General features: G+C 35.5%; 2 protein-coding genes, 1 long non-coding RNA gene and 3 other non-coding genes across 6 annotated transcripts; all 6 read right to left on the reverse strand.

The window, feature by feature from the left end:
- Positions 1-992: 992 nt before the first annotated feature.
- On the reverse strand, positions 993-4,871 carry kctd14 (potassium channel tetramerization domain containing 14). Its single transcript, XM_039744236.1, has 2 exons — positions 4,687-4,871; positions 993-1,953 (listed from the first exon to the last, which is right to left on the reverse strand). Exons 1-2 carry the CDS (start codon positions 4,858-4,860, stop codon positions 1,282-1,284), a joined length of 846 nt encoding a protein of 281 aa, XP_039600170.1. The 5' UTR covers positions 4,861-4,871; the 3' UTR covers positions 993-1,281.
- On the reverse strand, positions 2,355-4,667 carry LOC120523188. Its single transcript, XR_005632566.1, has 4 exons — positions 4,136-4,667; positions 3,241-3,417; positions 2,857-2,924; positions 2,355-2,397 (listed from the first exon to the last, which is right to left on the reverse strand). It is a non-coding gene; the product is annotated as an uncharacterized LOC120523188 (long non-coding RNA).
- Positions 4,872-8,469: 3,598 nt separating the features above from the next.
- Positions 8,470-18,126, reverse strand: rps3 (ribosomal protein S3). The gene is made up of 7 exons (XM_039744237.1): positions 18,043-18,126; positions 16,654-16,784; positions 15,824-15,917; positions 11,655-11,749; positions 10,621-10,808; positions 9,570-9,772; positions 8,470-8,534 (listed from the first exon to the last, which is right to left on the reverse strand). The coding sequence occupies exons 1-6, from the start codon at positions 18,070-18,072 to the stop codon at positions 9,573-9,575; spliced, it is 738 nt and encodes a 245-aa protein (XP_039600171.1). The 5' UTR covers positions 18,073-18,126; the 3' UTR covers positions 8,470-8,534; positions 9,570-9,572.
- Positions 8,750-8,897, reverse strand: LOC120524734. The gene has a single exon (XR_005632845.1). It is a non-coding gene; the product is annotated as a small nucleolar RNA SNORD15 (small nucleolar RNA).
- On the reverse strand, positions 10,366-10,515 carry LOC120524736. The gene has a single exon (XR_005632847.1). It is a non-coding gene; the product is annotated as a small nucleolar RNA SNORD15 (small nucleolar RNA).
- Positions 11,380-11,527, reverse strand: LOC120524735. The gene has a single exon (XR_005632846.1). It is a non-coding gene; the product is annotated as a small nucleolar RNA SNORD15 (small nucleolar RNA).
- Positions 18,127-20,147: the final 2,021 nt, after the last annotated feature.

The raw sequence follows: 20,147 nt of genomic DNA on the forward strand, positions 1-20,147 counted from the left end.
AGATGTGTGGGTATGGGACTCAACACAGGAAATGGGATTTGTGAGGCAAAAGGGGAATTCATTGGACCACCACATCACCATATTTATAGATCATCATATAAAGCAGAGTAGAACAGCAGCAGAAATCTAAAAGCAAATGATTGTAAAAGTTTAGCAAATATGCACTGTGTATTTAAGTATGGAATTTATTATGGTGCTGCTGAGGTCCACATGCAAACAGTGCAACTGAAATAATTTTAAAAAGATTAAGCAATATAAGGTAGCACAATCATACTGCAAACTCAAAAATGCCATCAGGACAATTCTGAATGCTCAAACAATGCCCATAGCACACCTTGAGACACAAAATAAATCAATACTACAGTATTTCACACTATTTAAGAATGTCCATTTGAAACCTAAGATTACTGGATGCCAATTGAACCAGCAATCATTTGTCAAGTGTTTTCCAAAAAAAGCTCATTCACACATATATGCACATCCATTTTCAGAGTGAACAAGTGTTAAAGTTCCTATCAAAATCTTACGCGACTCATTACTTGATCAAAAGAGTCTCACTGCTGCCACCTATTTTTTCCTAGTAGTACCACATGGGCACTTGCAGACTGTACTACTTAAATATACAGTAAAGGCTTGTAAACTGGCTATATTAAATTCATGCAGCGGATATTAAAAATGTCCTGCATAACAGACTGGGGCTTTGCAAAACATTACCAATGTGGATAACAAAAGTGAACTATGCTTAACCAGAGGGACTTCCAAACATAAACCAGCATTAAGTAAGCATGTGTTTACTATAAGGTATTTACCAACATTTGATAATGAACACAAAAAACAGAGACCAAAGGATTCCCTCTATCTGTGCATAAGATAGAAACAAACAAAAAAAAAAGTAAAAGCACAGTAAAAGTTTTCATATATAAAATATATACCAAGATATATCATCAGCACTACTTAGATAAACAGGCCTTCATTTTCACATACTACGTAACTTTTTTTTTACAACATTACACAATCAAGGCAGCATTAAGAGTATAAAAATAACATGCTTCCATTATTTTCATTGCAAATGTAACAATAAAAAGGCAGGAGAGGGGAAGAAAAATGGCTAAATTCTTTCATGAAATGAAAACCCCATAATACTAGACTCTGGAAAATAATGCTCAACAATAAAAAGAAAAAAACAGTTGTGGTTTACTTTCCTTTACCATTAATAAAAATACCAAGATGGCTCACTGGGGTTTGGTGCAGAGTTAACATTTGAAAATTTATTTTTCTTGCTCACCACCAGTAAAACGTAAATTTATAAAAAAAATCATAAGTCTTGAACCGAAATCCTTTGTCTGTCCCATGGTGTTGGTATGTAACACTGTAGCCTTTGCCTTCAATGTCCATTTTTATGCAGTCAAGCAAGTCAGTAATAGTGGGAGGAGCTTTCCAGGGTCCAAATCGGACCACAGATTCCCTGTCTGCATCCAAGCTGTTGATAGCATCATTGTAGCGAGAGGAATCCTCCTCAGTTCTGAGGACACAGACAATGACACCAGACTGGCGAGCAGCTACGGCCTCTGCACGGGCGATCCTAATCATGACCTCAATGTTCTCACGGTAGTTGGGTACACGTGCTAGAAACTGTTGTCTCCCCACTACCTCTCCAAACAATTTTGGGGAGTCCTCCAATTGTTTGATCAAAGGTTCAATGTCAAAGAAGACAGCCTCTTTATAAACTTCCTGAATACAACTAGTAGGAAGGGTCTGACTGCGCAAGAACTCCAAGATGTCCTTGAAATGGGTGCCATCTCGATCAATGAAGTAACGCCCTTCTGTATCCACCCGCAGCTTGGGCTGTCCACTGAACATTTCAGCCAGCTTAGATCCTGGATATTTTCGCAGGGTGTTAAGTGTTGTGCTGTACATCTGGCCTCCAACATTCAGATTTACAACAGGGGAGTTCTACAGGAGACATTCATAAAGATAACACGTTATTAGAAAAAAAGAGACATTCAAGTGCCTTAGATTCCAAGGCAAACAATCCAACAAAACCCTAGACCAGTCAAGCCCATTTTCTACTGCAGAAATAAAGCCTTTGAATGTATACCCAATATCATGAGCACTGCTCTTTAGATTGTGTTGTTTTTCCATTTTAGCTTTGAAGTTTTTATTTAATGTAAGCCTGCTTTTAGCAAATTGAATAATTAGGCAAAACTAAAGGCAGTAGAGGGCTGGTGTTTGTGTTGCATCTCCTAGTATACTGCAACCATTAGACAGAAAAACCTGACTGTAGGTCCATTATAAACATGTTTGAAATCCACTTAACAAGACCCAGCAGGGAAACCAAAATGAAACTTGCCAGACTTGTGATTCCATTGGTCTTGTGTGGAGATCTCCCGTTTAAAGCTGGACAGGTAAATCATGACAGAAAAAAGGGAAGCAATACGAAATATAACTGATAGAGTTTTGGCCCTGGCCGCTTTTTAATAGCCAAATAAAGAAAAAAAAAAAACTTCTGTCTGAAATCTAGAATAAGAAATGTTACAAACAACTGTCATTTTCCAAAAGAAATTTAAATCCACAAATCTTACAGTTTCAAAAACAGGGCAGAGTGAAAACAATTATGTACAAAGAATAAAATAAGATGGGGGGTGCAATGATAATTTAGAACAGCATGGTCATTGTCTGCCCAGGGATTTAAAGACACTGCCTTGCATGCTCCACACAAGAAAAACCACAAGAATCCATAATAATGGACACCCTCACCTACATATATCCAAGATCTCCTCCTTTTATTTGCATGTACAATATGCACAATTAGATTTGTGAGGTGTTGTAAAATAGTAATAGTCACAGATGCATTACCTCTAATTTACTGGCCCATCTTGACAGCAAGTACTTATCTCATGGCAACAAACACTTTGCTGGATCTTCTAAAAAAAAATATCACACACTTCTCATTTGTAATTCACACGCTAAATCTCTTAAGAAAATACACTCTAATGCAGAAACATAAGCTCCTCATATAGCAGGGCATGGCTAAACTAATCAAAGATTGTACAGGCAGAAATAATGATACAGAAGGCCTAATGCAAGAATCTGCACATGGCCAGAAAGATAGGTGGAAATAGTGAATCCTGCCATTTCAAAACCTTGTAATTCCTTAAGATGGCAAACACTAACTACTCCTGAATATATTATAAACACAGTACTGCACGCCTATCAGATGGCAGCAAAATAACGTGTCACCTTTTAGCCTGAGCCTTTTCCTGTCCATAACTTCCATCTTCTATTGGATAACTACAGTTAAGTACGGACTCCAGGCTTTTCAAAGTCTCCTCATGTCTGTGCCTGCCCCTACCCCACAGCCAGAGAAAAGGACTTGCACACTACATTGCTTTGTGTAGTATATTTGGCTATTTTGTTCTGTTAAAAAAAAACCACAAAAATTACTTTGATATTATGCCGGCATCATACATTTAAAGACCAAAAACTGTATGTGTCATTTGCAGTTGAACACAATTCACAATATTGCTCGAGATTGTGTATTTTATTAAAACTTATATAGAAAGGTGCATTTATTGAAACTAAAAAACTGCACTACAGCTGCAATTATTTAACAAAGAGAAGACCTTGCTAGTCTTGTTTTGGGAGTTCAAGAAAGGTCTGGAAAATTTAAAACTTCTGCTTGTGCAGCATTTTTAGAGGAACAGACCATTGATGCCAACACTTTATTAAATTCACCTAACATTTCAAAAGAGAAAACAAGGTTTGTACTGGGATGAAACAAAAACCTGCTGCCACTGCGGCTCTCCAGGACCAACAATGCCCACGCCTGGTATACCCTGATCAACCTCAGAATACCCAGCACCATCAAGAAATGTTGTTATAATATAAACCAGTTTAATAACCTTTGCTAAACCATTTGGAGATCAGTGATTGTCTTCTGAAATGACATCACTTTGTAGCCTTGGAATGGCCCCTTGGCTATTTTAATTGCTATTCTCATTGAATACTCGCCACTTAAAACAGGCTCAATGTTCTTAAACAACCGTCATAGAGCAAACACACACATATACATATACATATATATATATATATATATATATATACACATAAAATGTACACAAATATGCATAATCACCTTAAGCCTTAATCTAGTTGTTGTTACGACTTGAGTCACGGCATTCGAAATATTTAATTATGTTTACACAAAGAATAGCATATTTTCATCAAGAATGCAAAATATGCATTCAGTGAGACAGGCTCGGCCTGCTATGTAAAATGTGTTTACATAGTACGACTTGTCAGATAAAGGATGCTCACTGCCTTTGTGAGAAGTTTCAAGCGAAACCTTCGCCAAAGAAAGCCGCCGAGGTGTAGAACTGCAGTTCTTTAGAAAACTCCGGGAAACACCTGACGTCTCTTCTGTTTTCTCTTTCATTTGCTACAGCGGAGATAAACGGCTCTATACACAAATCGTTTGGCTCAGTACTACCAATGTACATTTTAATCAGCTGGCCTATTGTATATGTTTTTTAAAAAAACAACACATTCAAAAGCAGAATTTGTCAAGTAACAATGCCACACAGAAAAATACTCGGCAGCTAGTTCGGCCTCCCTGAAACTCGCCGGGCAGATGTTCGTCTGACTCGAAGTTAGCTCGACTAACTCATTATCACCCAAACTTCTTACCATCTGTGAATAAGCGGTCAATTGCTTCCCAGGGGCTCTGTGGTCGGGCAGACTCATTGTGCTGCTGTGAAGGGGGCTCGAAGCCGGTAGTCGTGGCACCTCAGCCTTGTCGAACAGGTGTAAAAGGTACCTGTGTGTCGATACGCTAATCAGTAAGACACACCCCGCCCGCATAGTTTGTGCCGCCACGCCTGCAGCCCGCCTTTGAAAAGATGGCGCATGCGCTTTCCCACTGCTGTTTCTCGTGTCCACTTGCAGTGTGCCGGGAGAGAGCTACCACGAGCATACAAGGAAGAGCGCTTCAGACGCAAACGGCCACTCCATCTGTTAGGATAACTGTTGCAGCTCTTCCCGTTCACTGTATTTACGATGGTGGTAATCGATTTTCTCCATAGCAGCTTTTTTGAACATGTGATGTGTACATTACTGAACGATTACACGTATACTACGAATCTCACAATTAGGGTATTAACTTACTTTCTAAAATCAAATTCTATTTTTTTTTAAACCAAATTCTATTTGTCACATACAAATTATACATATAGTACAATATGTAGTAAAATGCTTAGTTGCTCAACTTCAATGACCATGACTTTTAGAATAACATAAAAGAGCAATAACAATACGAGACATTTAAATAAAAAAATCAAGATGTAATAATATCTAAATAACTTCATGTCTGAGTGTTAAATATTAGGAATCATGAAATTCTAGACACTTCTCTTATTCAACATACATATATACTGTGTTAAAAAGCTCCTCTTTAAGCAGCAGAAAAAAGTTGGTTAGGATGGCTGGTATCACAAATAATTTTCTTTGCCCTAGTCCAACATTGACTAGTAGAGATCACCTGGAAGATGGGAAGCCCACACCCAGTGATGCATTCAGCTGACCAACCACTCCTTGCAGTGCCTTGCAGTCCAGCAGCAAGCTACTTCCAAACCAGGCGACCATACTTGTCAGATTTCTCTGATGTTGGACAAACACAAGTTCTTTAATATCTGGAAGGGGAGCCAGAGGTAGTAAAGATGTTGCCATTCCCTCTTCACCAAGGTGTTGATGGACTTGCACCAGGTTTGGTACTTTGTGATAACAACACCAAATATCTGTCCACCATTTCCACCTGAGTGCTGTTAATACTTAGGACATGGTAGTGCCACCATTTTACTCCTTTAGTCCATAATCTGATTCTTTGGCTTGCTGACATTCAGCAGACTCGTCTTGACATCAGTGCGATATACTCTCCAGTTTATCCAGGTAAGCCTACCATAGCTGTGTCATCAGCAGTCTCAACAATATTAAGTGTTGTGTACAGCTGTTCAGTAACAGGCGTAGAGGGAATGCAGCAGTGGACTCCGAAAACAACCATGTGGAGCACCTATGTTAATAGCTAGAGATGACTTGCAGCCTATTATCATTCAAATGACCTTGGATCAGTTAGTCAGAAAGTGGAAAAAAAAATCTGGAAAATTAAGTGCTCAAACACAGGATTCTGGGGTTTGTGGAAAGCTTAGTGGGGTTTATTGTGTTAAATGCAGAGCTATGGTCTATAAACAGAATGCACACATAGATAACCTCTCAAGTTTTCTAGGCCAATATCATATGAAATATCAAGGTAGTGGCATTCTCTGTGGATCAGGTAGAGCGATATGCATATTGTAATTGATCCTGTTCTTTTGGCTGAGAAGAGTATGGTTCTTGACTAGCCTCTCCATGAATCATGTAAAGGCATGGACAATGTTCAATTAATTGGCATCAGACAATACATTAGCCAATAACTATATATGAGAGATGACAGAGAAAGAATGTGAAAATCCAAAGCAAGAAATGAGTAAATGAAGCTGTGAGGCAACAGTAGAAACCAACTAGACTTTTGTTTTTGAATGTACTTTTTATGAAGATGTTAACAGAGGTTTTTCTGACAGGAGTTAATGGTTAGGGTGATTCGGAGAATCTTAAAATTTTGGTTTTCCACTCATTGCCAATTTTTACAAATGATAGGGTTTACTGAGAAGTAGTTATTTTTAGCAGCTATCAGACCCAAGCCTTTGACAAACAGCAATTCTCACACTTTGCTGCAAAGAACAACCACTATGCACTCAAATTGTGTATGCAAGCAATCTTGTAATGGGGTTCCAGTATTATAAAAAAAATCGACTCACAGAGATTCACCAGGCTGAAATCTGGCCATCACCTCTCTCTAATGGCAGTAATAATAATTTGCCCCTCAAAAAAAAATAAAAAAAAATTTCCACTCGAGAATTAACTGCATTTCTACAAGATGGAAATGCCATCTCCACAATTCACTGCAAAAGATGATGTGTCTTGAGGATTTTTTTTTTTTTAAATAAAACATCTACAGTATTTCACTTGAAGCAAGCTGCAACTGTAGTTTTACAAGGCCATACGCAAAGTCTACTCCTACTGCCTTATTGGAGTTATCCAGAATGTTAAGCTGGTTCTCTTGAGCAAACAATGGTCTATTGTCTTAAAACATCTGTTGAAGAGGATATTTTTCTATAAAGGAGTATAGAATGCAAGTATCACAAACATGTCTGCAGATTGTTAGCATTTTCAAAAACAATTTGACAAATCCAATAATGTTACAGTTCAGTGCAACAAGTGTACATCTAAAGTGAGGTAAAAGTTACTTGAGTAAGTAAAGAAAAACAATTGGCTTTGGGCTGTTTCATGCATCAGGCTATAACTTTGTACAATTTGCTCATATTAATCTATCCTTATGTTGTCTTTAAAAAGTTGATCACCAAAAGTTTAATGTCAAATACATGATCACTTGAGTTAGATCTTTAAGTGGTATATAAACAAATGCTGGGGAGGAGAAAAATGGAATCCAAACCCCGAGAATCAGCAGGAGTCATAGAATTGTTTTATGCTTTCAATCAGTTTCACAACTAAAGGAAATATCTTGCCACAACCGAATTTTCATTTCAAACAACATACTTCAGCTTTCAATATGCAATAAAAGAATCCTGACAGAGCTTTTTTTTTATTCTGGCTTTCACCACTTAAGTACTGATATATCTAAGTGTTCTCATCTTAGTTACCCCAGTAAGCAGTAAATGCAAATGCATCTAGAGAAAAAGCTGTATTAAGAATAAGTTTATACTACCCTCTATACTATGCCAGTTGTTTGTCTAGCATAAATCAAAGTCTGCGTATTTACTGAAATCTGAAAATACTGTTAATGGAAGACTTATGACATATTTGACATTTATATATCAGCCCTTGACCTAGGTGGGGGAAAAATACTAGACCACCACCTTTTCACATGATCTTCCGAACTCTTGTTTCTGTAATGATTTATATCAATAGTATTTTCTGTATAGCTGAACTTCAAACTGAAGTTGTCTCCTCCCTCCAGCACTGCAGAAGATTTCATGAATGGTTTTGTAAGAAGCATGAGCTGGTAGCAGAAAATCTGCAGCTTATCACAAAAGGTTAGCAGTTAACCTCCTGCTCAAGAATATCCCTTTTATTAATATGCTCCTCTTAAAAACAGCAGATAACTGTATACTAGCTTGACCTAAGTCACCTTAGTGAATTTCAAGATTCTTTATTTGTCACATGCATAGTTATATAGGACAACACGCAGTGAAATGCATCCAAATATTAAACTACTGTAGTGTGTGTAATTCATGGACCCAAATCTGAAGTAAACACAACACTAATGAAACTTAAAAATGGAAGTATGCAGTAAATTATAAAAAATACTTGTTCCAATTCACAAATAATTGCTTTAAATTACTGACAAACACATTCCCATTCTTTCATGAACTTTATTTTATACAGAATATTCTTAGGGACATCATCTTGGAACTGCTGAATACCTAGGAAGAGAGAAAGGGAAAAAATACATCCTTTAAAAAGCAAAATTGCAAACAGATAACCTTTCCAAAGTACAGGCACTCAATTACAAATCTGAAAAAGTTAACTCTAACATACCTGAAATTCTATATTAATGAAAATAAAGTACATGACAGTATTACTTGCATCAATACACAAATGTAGGAAATAAAAACAAAGTTTTCAGAAATACCAAGACCCTTCTCAGACAAATGCCTCATAGTAATCAACTAGTAAGGATACCACAAACTGAAGAGCCAGGAGCCAAAGTCACAGAACATGACTGCGGTCCAGCACACCAGAGATGAAGTATTCCATTCAGATTCGTCATCAAATCATCACTGAAGGGCATGGAACAGAAAGGCTCAAATTGAACTTGGAGTGGAATAAGTTAATGTATCACAACTAACAAATATCCAATCCATCTTCCAACATTGTAAACGTAAGTTTGTACTTTTGTTAACTTTACCTTGTTATAGTAACCATTTTCAAAAGTACTGTATGTGTATACTACACTGCTCTCAAATTGTTAGTGTCTTAGGAACCTAAAAAGTCTGTGGTCTTCCTAGAATTTGTCAACCATTTTTCTTTCAGCTTAAAACTGTGTTCTATTACTGACTGTCAGGCAGAATCTAGTTTGTTGTGAAAATACTTAGTAATGTTACATGCTGGAAAAAGGTACTTTACAAAAATAAATCCCCACATTTGTATAGCAAATTACGATACTAAATCTGACACACTAGCAATTATGATTGAATGAGACTTCTGTGAATGTTTCTTCTGATTCAAAACAAGAAACTGACTTTTTAATGGAGTGTGCCAAAGCAGGTGTATTCCAAGACAACACAAACCTATTAAACTGCATATAAACAGAAAACCTAATGTCAAAAATACAAATGAAAATGTAAATCAACTTCTTACTAAAATAACAGTTTGAAAAAAAAAAAACAAAGATGACATAAGTTCATCCAGAATGAATCAACAAAATAAATTTAAACACCGAAATAATGTATATATACCCTTTATGCAGTGGGAACAGGACCTCCTTGAGGCATGGCAGGTACTTCTGCCTTTGCTCCCTTCTGTTCTGAAATTGGGGTAGTGGGAAGGACCTCTTCCTTTGGCTCAACAATGCTGACATGGTCTGGAAGAGGTTTCTTAGGACCCATCTTGCCACTTGGATCCCAAGGAAGCATGATCTTTACCTTAATACCCAGTACACCTAAAGCAAAATAAAAGATGGAACATGATCAAAAGAAAGATGATTACTTATGCAACCTGGAAATAAATGACTAAACACTGGAATCAATTCATATCAATGTATTAAATAGCTGAATGAAATGTATTTCATAAGAACATTTATATTTAATTACATACTGAACTATCCTGGTCATATTTATCATATTTTTTAGTCCCAACATTATAAGCCACCTAGAACATACAATGTACAACAGTCTGCACCTGGCAAAACAATATGTGATAGCCTAAAAAGGAGCAACCTTCAAGCATATAGAATTTGTGTGTAAAGCACATTCAATTATAATTTTAACTCTTAAAATACAAGAAATATAAACTTTAGCACTGGATAATCAAAACATACAAGTCTTATTTTTAACAGCACTCAGCAAAATCAGATTAGCATCCATTAATAAAAAATGCAGAAACACTTAATTGGACAAGGATCCAAATTCAAACAACCAAGTTCACAATTAAAATATGTTACTATAAAGTTATGCTTTGTAACAAAAAAAAATTCCCTTTTTACAAAGAAATGTGTGCAAATTACATTGAAAATTTAAGATAACAAAACAAATCCCTCCTCAGACAAATGCCTCTATATCGTCAACTTACAGGGGCATTGTTTTCAAAAGCCTGAGCCAAGAGGCATAGAACATGCCTAGTGAGCACAGAACTCCTGAGACAACAAGCAACCCTTTCGGTCTCGTCATCGTATCATCACAGAAGGGAAGCAACCATATAAGGAAAAAAATAATATCCAACTCAAAATCATTCATACATTAGAAGTCTTCATGTTAATTACTATTTTGGCAAAGCATATAAAGTACAAACCTTGCCTAAGAAGAACATGGCGCACAGCAGTATCAACATAGTAATTAACTGGGTCACCACTGTGGATCATCAGGCCATCAACAAATTTCATGGACTTGGCTCTCTGACCCCGAAGCTTCCCAGAAACCACCACTTCGCAGCCCTTCGCCCCACTCTCCATGATGAATCGGAGAACACCATAGCAGGCTCTATAGTAAATTAATTAACCAATTAAGTTAGAAATTTGACTGGAGAAAAATAGACCAAGAAATGTAACTAATTCTTATATTTAGAAATAAAACATCAGTTCTTTAAAAAATAAAAAAAAATGTGTAAAAATATGTATCTCCAAATTCAGTACAATATCTTCTGCAACATGGTAATTTTTAGAATGGAATGAGACTAAAATTAGTAATTCAGCTGCAAATTAATTTTCGTGGTGTTCTTGAATGATATAAATATTAAACACTTCTTTGAAGGAAATGGCTGGCTTTTTCTAGAATTCTCTAGAAAAAGATTGAATTGCCTACAATTTAGCTACGTAATTAATCAGTATTATATAGATGGCATGAAAACCACATTATATGTGACCTGTACAATGGCAATTGGCAACAAATTATAGACAAACCAACTCAATATTTGTCTATTATGAAATTCCAGTGCCTTCATATATCAATGTTTATTTTATGATTTAAAAAGAAGAGGAATCAAATATGAACCATTATAAAAGGATCAGGGACCATTACATGTAGGGTGAAGTTATGAATTACCTATAAGAACCCTTCTCAGACAAATGCCTCATATGTCATCAATTTACAAGACTTCCATGGACAGGATTCTGAACCAAGAATCACAAAACATGGTTCTAAGCCAGATTGCCTGTGCAGTGGAAACCCCCTTTAGACTCGTCATCACATCATCAACGAAGGGATCACTTTTTCATAAACTCAGATTTCAATTGAAGCTGAATGCATTTACACATCCTCTAAAAATATGAAAAATTTCTCATTTAATTACAGACCATAAGCAGTCCGTGAGACGATCATTTAACTTACCTGCGCACTGCAAGGCCTCCCAGCAGCTTATAGCGAAGGGATTCTGCTTGTGCAATTGCACAAAGTCCTCTGGTGGCAACTTTCTCAGCATATAACTGTAAAATAAATAAAAATTTTATTTGGAGATGATGATTATTAATAGCACTGACCAATCAGTTAAAATGTATTCTGAAAGAATTTAACAGAACTATTAGTAACAGTCACCAGAACCACATTTTTTTCCTTTCCAAAAGAAGATAACCGAATTGGGCCTGTCTGATATAGACAAACACAAATAAGATTTCTCACCTAGGATAGGATTCAAGCCCTTGTACACTTTTGTAGAGCAAAAAATTAAGACACATGTCCATTATTAAACAATCATAAAACAACTGACACAAGAAAAAAAAAACTAACATTTAAGCACATGTTACTCTAAATCAGTGCTTCTCAATTATTTTCTGTCATGCACCCCCTAGGAAGAAAACATCTCGCGCCCCCCGCGCGACTATAAATAGTATAATTAGTCTATAAAATTGTTATAAGTACACCTCTGCATAACACTGTATCCTTATTAACGTATAAGAGAATTAAAAAAAGAAAGAAAGAAATATGGACCAATTTACAACAAAGAATAGCTTTATTAAATGTAACAGAAAAGATTTAAAGTGCATTCTAAATACAAAAAAAATTTAAAAGAAAAATAAAAAAGCATGTTCCCCGAGGCGCGCCCCACTATTTGAGAAACACTGCTCTAAATCAAGATTTCTTGGTAACAGTGAGATTTTAGAAAACAGACTGTCAAAGTAAGGACTCTAGCGTTGTATGAATGCTTTGGAATTTCCAGGAGGGCTATAAACTTAACTTAAACTCCCCAGAATAATGAATAAACTGTTACGACATTGAAAAGTTTCTACATCTTTTATGTCAAAATGTAATAGATACTTGAAAGATAATTTTACATTACATAAATTTAGGGTGAGATGGTCTGTGAACAAAACCAAGCAAAAACTGTGAAAGCAAACAAAACGTATGACTGACAAAGGTCATTATTTAAATTTTTAGTAAATCTGTTAAGTTTATTGCCACAAACATGTGCTTTGAGTACTTAATGGTTAATTTACCATAATTTTGTTCAAGTCTCTTTTGCCTGAAACAAAACATGACCATTACTTTCCACTTGTTATTCTAAATGTTGTCCATTTAAACAGCCACATTAAAGCATGAAGCTAATAACTACTTAATAGCATAAAAATCAGGAAACATACACGCCGTAAGTTTCAAATATTCCTGTACAAACATTTTTTTAATGTGAGTTCTAAGTTGTATTGTGTTTTTACTCTCCATTACAAATGTTTGCAGATTTTAAATCTGAAATGTGTTGAAAACCTAACATTTTCTTATTTGTGTCATGTCAATGTTAAAATTCTGCATTAATGAAAAAAAAAAAAAGTAAAATGTTATTTAAAATAACACCTAAAAAAGGGGAAAGACACCAGTCCTTAATTTTTGCAAAGACCTCTGTTCTTAAATGATATGATTACAAATTGTAAAAACTGAAAAAATCTCTACTTTGTGTAACATTCTAAATTTTTAATGTATACATTAGAAAAATGCAAAGATCCATAACAGCCCATGTTTACTCTTCCACCAAACACAGTAAATGGCTTAAAGCTGAGGTTGTGTGAATAATTCTCTCAAAATTTTGCCCACCCACTGTTTTGACTTGATCTTCAATGGAGCAAAGCATTATATGCAAGAATCAAGCATCACATTTTGTTTTAGCACTCAACCTAAACCACCATCTACCTAATACTTGTATTTCCATTTAATAAGAGAAACCAACATGTAGTAACTGAGGGGTATGAGTGAATACAAAGGCTCTCAGACAGACAAAACTACATAATATTTATAGTTTATTAAAAGGAAGGTCCATAATTGGGCAGAATGCTTGTTGAGTCTTATTAATTGCCAAGAAAGTTTAAATGAAAAGGATGGCTCATGCACAACAAAGAGCAGTGGATTGGGATGGTTAAGAATATTTTAGCTTGAGCAGTGTTTCAGGACTAAACATTATTCAAATAGTTTTCAGATGGCTGATCCATTCAAGATATATTTCTAAACAGAAAAACTTCAGTTTGTTAAAAGACATTCTTCAATAATCTAATCTGTTAGTACGTTTATAAGTTTTGAACAATATTCTTATTTGTGATACATAACAAAATTAAACTTGTTTTCCAAGTTATACTAATTTTTACATTAATATTTAGAATATTAAAAATGTGTTAAGGGAATATTCAAACCAAAAATATTTTGTTTAAATGTTACTTTATAGAGATAGCCGAGAGAATTTTTAAATCTCATGTTTTCATGCAGAACAAGAGAAAAGACTTCTCATATAATTGAACCTAACAGTCACCAATGCTGAACTGCAGCAAATGAAATGAAAAAGTCACAAAATCCAGGTGTTTGTTACCCAGTCAAATACTTAAAACATGCAAAACGCATGTATTTTTTTGCTAAAATATTAACATTCAATTTTGGTTTTATTTTAAAGTATTTTAGTTGAAATACATGGTTGGGATGTTGCGTTTGCATGTGGATTAAGTGATAAGTAACTTTTTATTTTCATGGACGTTTTGATTTTGTTTGCTGTTGTGCCGCACCTACCAGGACCATTGAGTCACAAACTTTCTCATCTTCTTTCTGCATGAAAACATGAAATAAATTCTTCTTAGCCATCACTATAAAGCACATGGGTTGTGATGGGTCCCCTAAGCCAGCGTGTCTCAACTACTAGGTTGCAAACCAGACTGCTGCTGGTGGATCATGGGCCATTGGTTTGCAAGCAAGTCACCTAAGCAACAAGCAGTGCTGGGCAATATGTTTCCTCGTCTCACCCGGGGGATACCCAATCATATTTACTTCATCATGGGGAAAGTTAAGACAGAAATGGTTACAGTACCATAAAGGTTGAGAAACACTGGTGTAAGGAAGGACAAAATTAACTCTTCTTTATATAAATTAAACACAAGTCTAAGGGTCAGTTCACATTATTAAGAATAAACTTGATATATGTCTAAAGGCAAAATGTTTGCTCTTTGTGCAAATTGTCTTATCATTGAGCCTAAATGAGAGGTAGAATAATAAAGTAGAAAGAGCATCCACCTTGATCAACTACTGTACAGCAACAGATATTATAAATTAACTTCTCAATACTGAAACATCTCATTAAACAGAAGTTAGTTTTTTTGTTATCAAATGAATGAAACAGTCAGGATGCCAGGCCTATTCTGCAGTATAAGCTGCTCGTCACAATTAAATTTCTGATATTCAGATCCTCTCCTTCATATTATTGTACAAGATAATGTAATTCCGGGTTAATCATTTTCAGTGATGACATAGTACACCTTTTTAACCTAAAAACCAAAACTTAAAACAAAAAGTAAAAACAATTTGAATGTACTATTTCGTGCCCACCTCGATCTGGATGTAAGTTCATTAATTCAAACTTTTAGGTTATAAAAATGACACTAAAGCACCTACTTTCTATATGCAGTGTAACTTTATCTAAAGCTATTTTACAAGTACGCCCAATGGCACAATCTCTCAGACAAATCTTTTAAAACTGCATCACAGGTAGGTTACACTGAATTATGTCATAATGGAGACATGCAGATGATAGAGGTGTGGGACTAAAACATCGATCTTTTAACTCGCAATTCATATAGAACTCCTTAAATACAACATCAAATTGTTCAATACTATTTTGCTCAATAGTTCCCTCATCTGAACAAAGACGCCTCAGACACATTTGTCTTTTTTTTAGGTTAAAATATACATGCTTTGCAAAGGAGTTAATGTCACTGACCTCAACAAATGGACTATTTCAAAACATTTATTTTGCACTTTAGCTAATGAAAACCTAGCCAATTCAAGCAAAAATCAATGTGCCCATTTCAATAGTTCTAAATGATGAAACCTTGGCTTACACCAGTCAAAGAAATAAGTCAATACTAAATCTGAATTTAAGTAAACAAAATGACTTGACTCATAAATGCATTTGAAAGAATGTTTTAAAAATGTAATGTCAACTTGTATCATCACAAAGCCACTAAAAAGTGATAGAGCAGCAACTGCAGACGTTAACATTTAGATTTAATAATGTGGTTTACATATTTCATACTTACTTCAACACTGCCTTCAGGGAAGCCAAACCTCTTCTGGACTACAGCGGTCAGTTCACGGATGCGGCGGCCTTTCTCACCAAGCACATTTTGGGTTCTTAAGGGAAATAATTTGGGGTCAGACTTAAAATATGAATATATACAGTTATAGTGTATTAAAAATGTTTTTGGTTTTTCATATATAGTTCATATTTAAGAACCTTATGCCACGTTCTTTCAAATTTCCCATTTTTCTTTTGAAATTTAAGATACTGCAAGGTCTGAATGCATTTTGTACAATCTTGTCAAAATACAAAGATGATAAAAAACACTGTTGACGTAAAGCTAATGGGTTGATTAGCAACATTAAATACTTACCATTCCTACTTGCACCTATAGTCTTTATTAAAATGATCTGCAGCTCAAAATGTCATGAAAAATGTACTCTATTCACCAACCCATTTAAGTAACTTTAAAGTCACAAAGAGGCGTAGCCTATAAAAGCAAATTTGAAAATGAAGGAGGCTACCATCTAACATGGACACAGGGCACTTTGAAATGAACTACTGTTAACTCACAACAGGCAGATTAAGAGTCACATATTAACTTACTTTGTTACATGGCAAATTGATTAGACACTGGTCTACTTTCTACATACAAACAATAACGGTTATTGGTATGCCTTTATATCTTAGGTAATGTATATTACAGATCTCATAAAACTCACAAAGCACCAAGTTTTGTTTAGTCTTCCAAAAGTGTCACAGTACTGGAGTGTAACCAAATACATGAATCCCTTTCATAATTGATTCTGGAATCTTGAGGGCATTATTAAATGGTACTCATTATCATACCTGGTAGCAAGGATGATGATCTCGGTTCTGGTTGGCGTGACACGCACTTCCACTCCAGAGTAACCATCTTCAGCCAATTCACGAGTTAAGAACTCATTAAGCTCGGCCTTGAAGATACCATCTGCAACAAACTAAAACACAAAAAAAAATTATATACAGTGTGTGTGTGTATATATATATATATATATATAAACTGAGGTTCAAAGTTCCTCAAAGACAAGTTTTTTTGAGTAAATGGCAAACACTTTAACAAGTAAATCAAATAAAAAAAAAAAAAACTCTACCTGCAGTTATCGTAAATTTGCAATGAAACTGGACCAGTGAAATAGTGTGCACTAAAGTTTGCAAGTTTAAGAGCTCTGGACGGGGATGTGTGACAATAGAGTCCAGCTTACTTGTTTTATGTTACAACTGTCTATAACACACACAATTCACATTTTAAAAATCAGGAAGCATGAAACCAATTACGTCCTGAACTACACAATCAATAAACTAGTAAAATACGACTTTAATCTCAGTGACATCAGTTTAGGCCAAGCATACTTTGTAAACTGATGAAAGATTACTGCATCTAAATGTCTCAGTAGAGACATTAATAGAACATTTTTTTTCGTGCCGAAGTGGAACAAAAACGCAAAAAACTCGACACAAAAACATAAACTAACATAGATGCAATTCAAACACCAATAACGAACGAAAGGATCGGGAAAGTTTATTCGAAGCGTTTAAAATAAGCAAATGTGAGTTGACAACTCAGTCTGCATGACTTCTCAGAAATTAACCAAGTAATCTCATTAACATATGTAACACTTTACTAACAGTAAAATATACACATGTCCTACAACCATGTTCATTGTATATACTTAAAATATATAAAACCATAAAGCTACACAAAAGTCACATTGAAACTGTCAAAAGTTACATTTGAGACGCTCAGGTACTGAAGCACGGAAAGAGTTTTCAGCTTTGTTATTCGTTGTTTAAAACGTTTTGTCGCTGCAAAAACGTATTCCTATTAATTGTATTTTAAAAACAAAAATAACTACTAGGCCAACGCGCCACTAAAGACAAAAAAGATCAGTCGTCTCCGTCATTAGTAACTCAATTTCACCTTTTTGTCTTCAGGCACGTATAAGGTTTAATAACGAGAAACACGAACAAATCATTTATAAGAAATCAGTCATAAAATGAGCCAGAGTCGCCGCAATCGGCATTAGCCATGTTCAACTCCTGCAGGAAATCAATCAGCATCAATCCTTACTCACGACACAACAAACACAGGCTGTGTTACCGCTAAAAAAATCCTTTCTACTTCGCAAAGTTTTCTGACTTAATATTTTGTTAAACGTCCTCAAATTTCAGCATTTTTTTTAGTCTAAATTCACTCACCTTCCTCTTCTTGGATATTTGTGCCGCCATCTTGCCTAGCGCCGCTGAAAGGAAAGGAAGGTTATTTCCGGCGGAAGTTAATTTAAGCAAAAAACTACTTCCGTTTAAGGCGGGCTACAATGTCAAAAGGGCTATTGGGTATTGTAGTGTTTCTTATTTTCTCACGAATCTTGCGCTCCGCACTTTACGGCCGCAGTTGACCGTAAAATTGTATTGTAAACTGGTGAGTGCTTGATTAGAAAACACAAGTCTTGAATTAATAAGCCAAAATCGTGGCAGGAATTATGGTAGTTTATGAGCAATTAAGCGTTTGAGAGAAACCTTCGAGCGATTTATTGTAAATGAATACTCATAATAGGGATAAACAATGAAAATAGACTGGATAAAAGTGAGGTGCCCATCTCAGCTTAAAAAGACAAACTACCTATTGGCATCTCTAAGGTGCTGGACAAGAGCTTTGTATAACGAATCTGTGCTTTTCAAATATATTTTTCTGTCTGTCCCTATTATGACAACATTTTCAAGTTTAGTTTTTATCGTGTTTATTATTTTGTCCCATAACTTGCATCAACTTGGCTGTTTATGTCAGAAATGGAAGTTAGAAATATGATTGACAGAGCCCAAACCGTTAACCAGAAATGAAAGTAAAAAAGGAAAAGAGAAGTTAGATACCAAAAGAAACACAAATATCATATGTGAAAATTGGTAGTTATTATCCAGTCTCAGATATTGTGGAATTATAATAATAATAATTCTTTGCCTTTATATAGCGCTTTTCTCACTACTCAAAGCACTCAGCAATTGCAGGTTAAGTGCCTTGCTTAAGGGCCCAACAGAGCAGCATTAACGGGATTCGAACCAGCAACCTCTGTGTGAGTGACCTTTCTACTGGACCACTAGTGAAGTCATCAATGCATCACCCCAATGCCTCATGGGATTGTTTTCAATAGAAATGGGTGACGTGAACACTCCAGAACAGCTGTGCCGATTGGCAAAATTAAAATGAGCCAAGGTTAATGCTAAAATCTTAAAATTTTAAATAAGTTTCCTATCAAAAAAACTAATGACACAAATTGATTCTGTCTGCATGCAAATCTCTAAACAACATACATAACACAATTTACAAACACACAGAGAAATCAGGAAAAAATATAGAAAATACCGATCATGACACATTCGTTGGATGTCACAGCGGGTGGTCACAACAACAACATTTATTTATATAGCACAATTTCATACAAAAAGTAGCTCAAAGTGCTTTACATACTGAAGAAAAGAAAAATAAAAGACACAGTAAGAAAATAAAATAAGTCAACATTAATTAACATAGAATAAGAGTAAGGTCCAATGGCCAGGGTGGACAGAAAAAACAAAAAAAAAACTCCAGACGGCTGGAGAAAAAAAATAAAATCTGTAGGGATTCCAGACCATTAGACTGCCCAGTCCCCTCTGGGCAATCTACCAAACATAAATGAAACAGTTCTCTTTGGATTTAGAGTTCTCACGGAAGGCCACACGGAACGTGCAGGCCACCACCACAAAGAAACCGGAAAAAGAAACAGAAGAGAGAGTAGGGGTCAGTACGGATTTTAGAGCCACTGTGAATAGTTATGATGATGAATTGAACATACAGAGTATCAGGATTAAGTTAAAGTGAAGTTATAAAAAGGCCATGTTAAAGTAATGTGTTTTCAGCAGTGTTTTAAAGTGCTCTACTGTATTAGCCTGGCGAATTCCTATTGGCAGGCTATTCCAGATTTTAGGTGCGTAACAGCAGAAGGCCGCCTCACCACTTCTTTTAAGTTTAGTTTTTGGAATTCACTCATTTGAGGATCTGAGGTTACAATTTGGAATAAAAGGTGTCAGACATTCCGATATATAAGATGGGGCGAGATTATTTAAGGCTTTATAAACCAAAAGAAGAATTTTAAAGTCAATCCTGAATGACACAGGTAACCAGTGTAGTGACATCAAAACTGGAGAAATGTGTTCAGATTTTCTTTTCCTAGTTAAGATTCTAGCAGCTGCATTCTGCACTCGTTGCAAACGATTTATGTCTTTTTTGGGTAGTCCTGAGAGGAGTGCTTTACAGTAATCTAGACGAC

The sequence above is a fragment of the Polypterus senegalus genome, chromosome 2 (genome assembly GCF_016835505.1).
Source record: "Polypterus senegalus isolate Bchr_013 chromosome 2, ASM1683550v1, whole genome shotgun sequence".
NCBI classification, from domain to species: domain Eukaryota; kingdom Metazoa; phylum Chordata; class Cladistia; order Polypteriformes; family Polypteridae; genus Polypterus; species Polypterus senegalus.

Excerpts from the sequence above, each read along its gene's own strand:
- rps3 (XM_039744237.1), bottom strand. The coding sequence starts at position 18,072 with ATGGCGGCACAAATATCCAAGAAGAGGAAG. Across the intron at positions 15,918-16,653 it reads ATCATCATCCTTGCTACCAG|AACCCAAAATGTGCTTGGTG; the intron begins GTATGATAATGA and ends ATTTCCCTTAAG. Across the intron at positions 9,773-10,620 it reads CCATGTTCTTCTTAGGCAAG|GTGTACTGGGTATTAAGGTA; the intron begins GTTTGTACTTTA and ends ATTTTGCTTTAG.
- kctd14 (XM_039744236.1), bottom strand. The coding sequence starts at position 4,860 with ATGCGGGCGGGGTGTGTCTTACTGATTAGCGTATCGACACACAGGTAC. Across the intron at positions 1,954-4,686 it reads TGACCGCTTATTCACAGATG|AACTCCCCTGTTGTAAATCT; the intron begins GTAAGAAGTTTG and ends TGTCTCCTGTAG.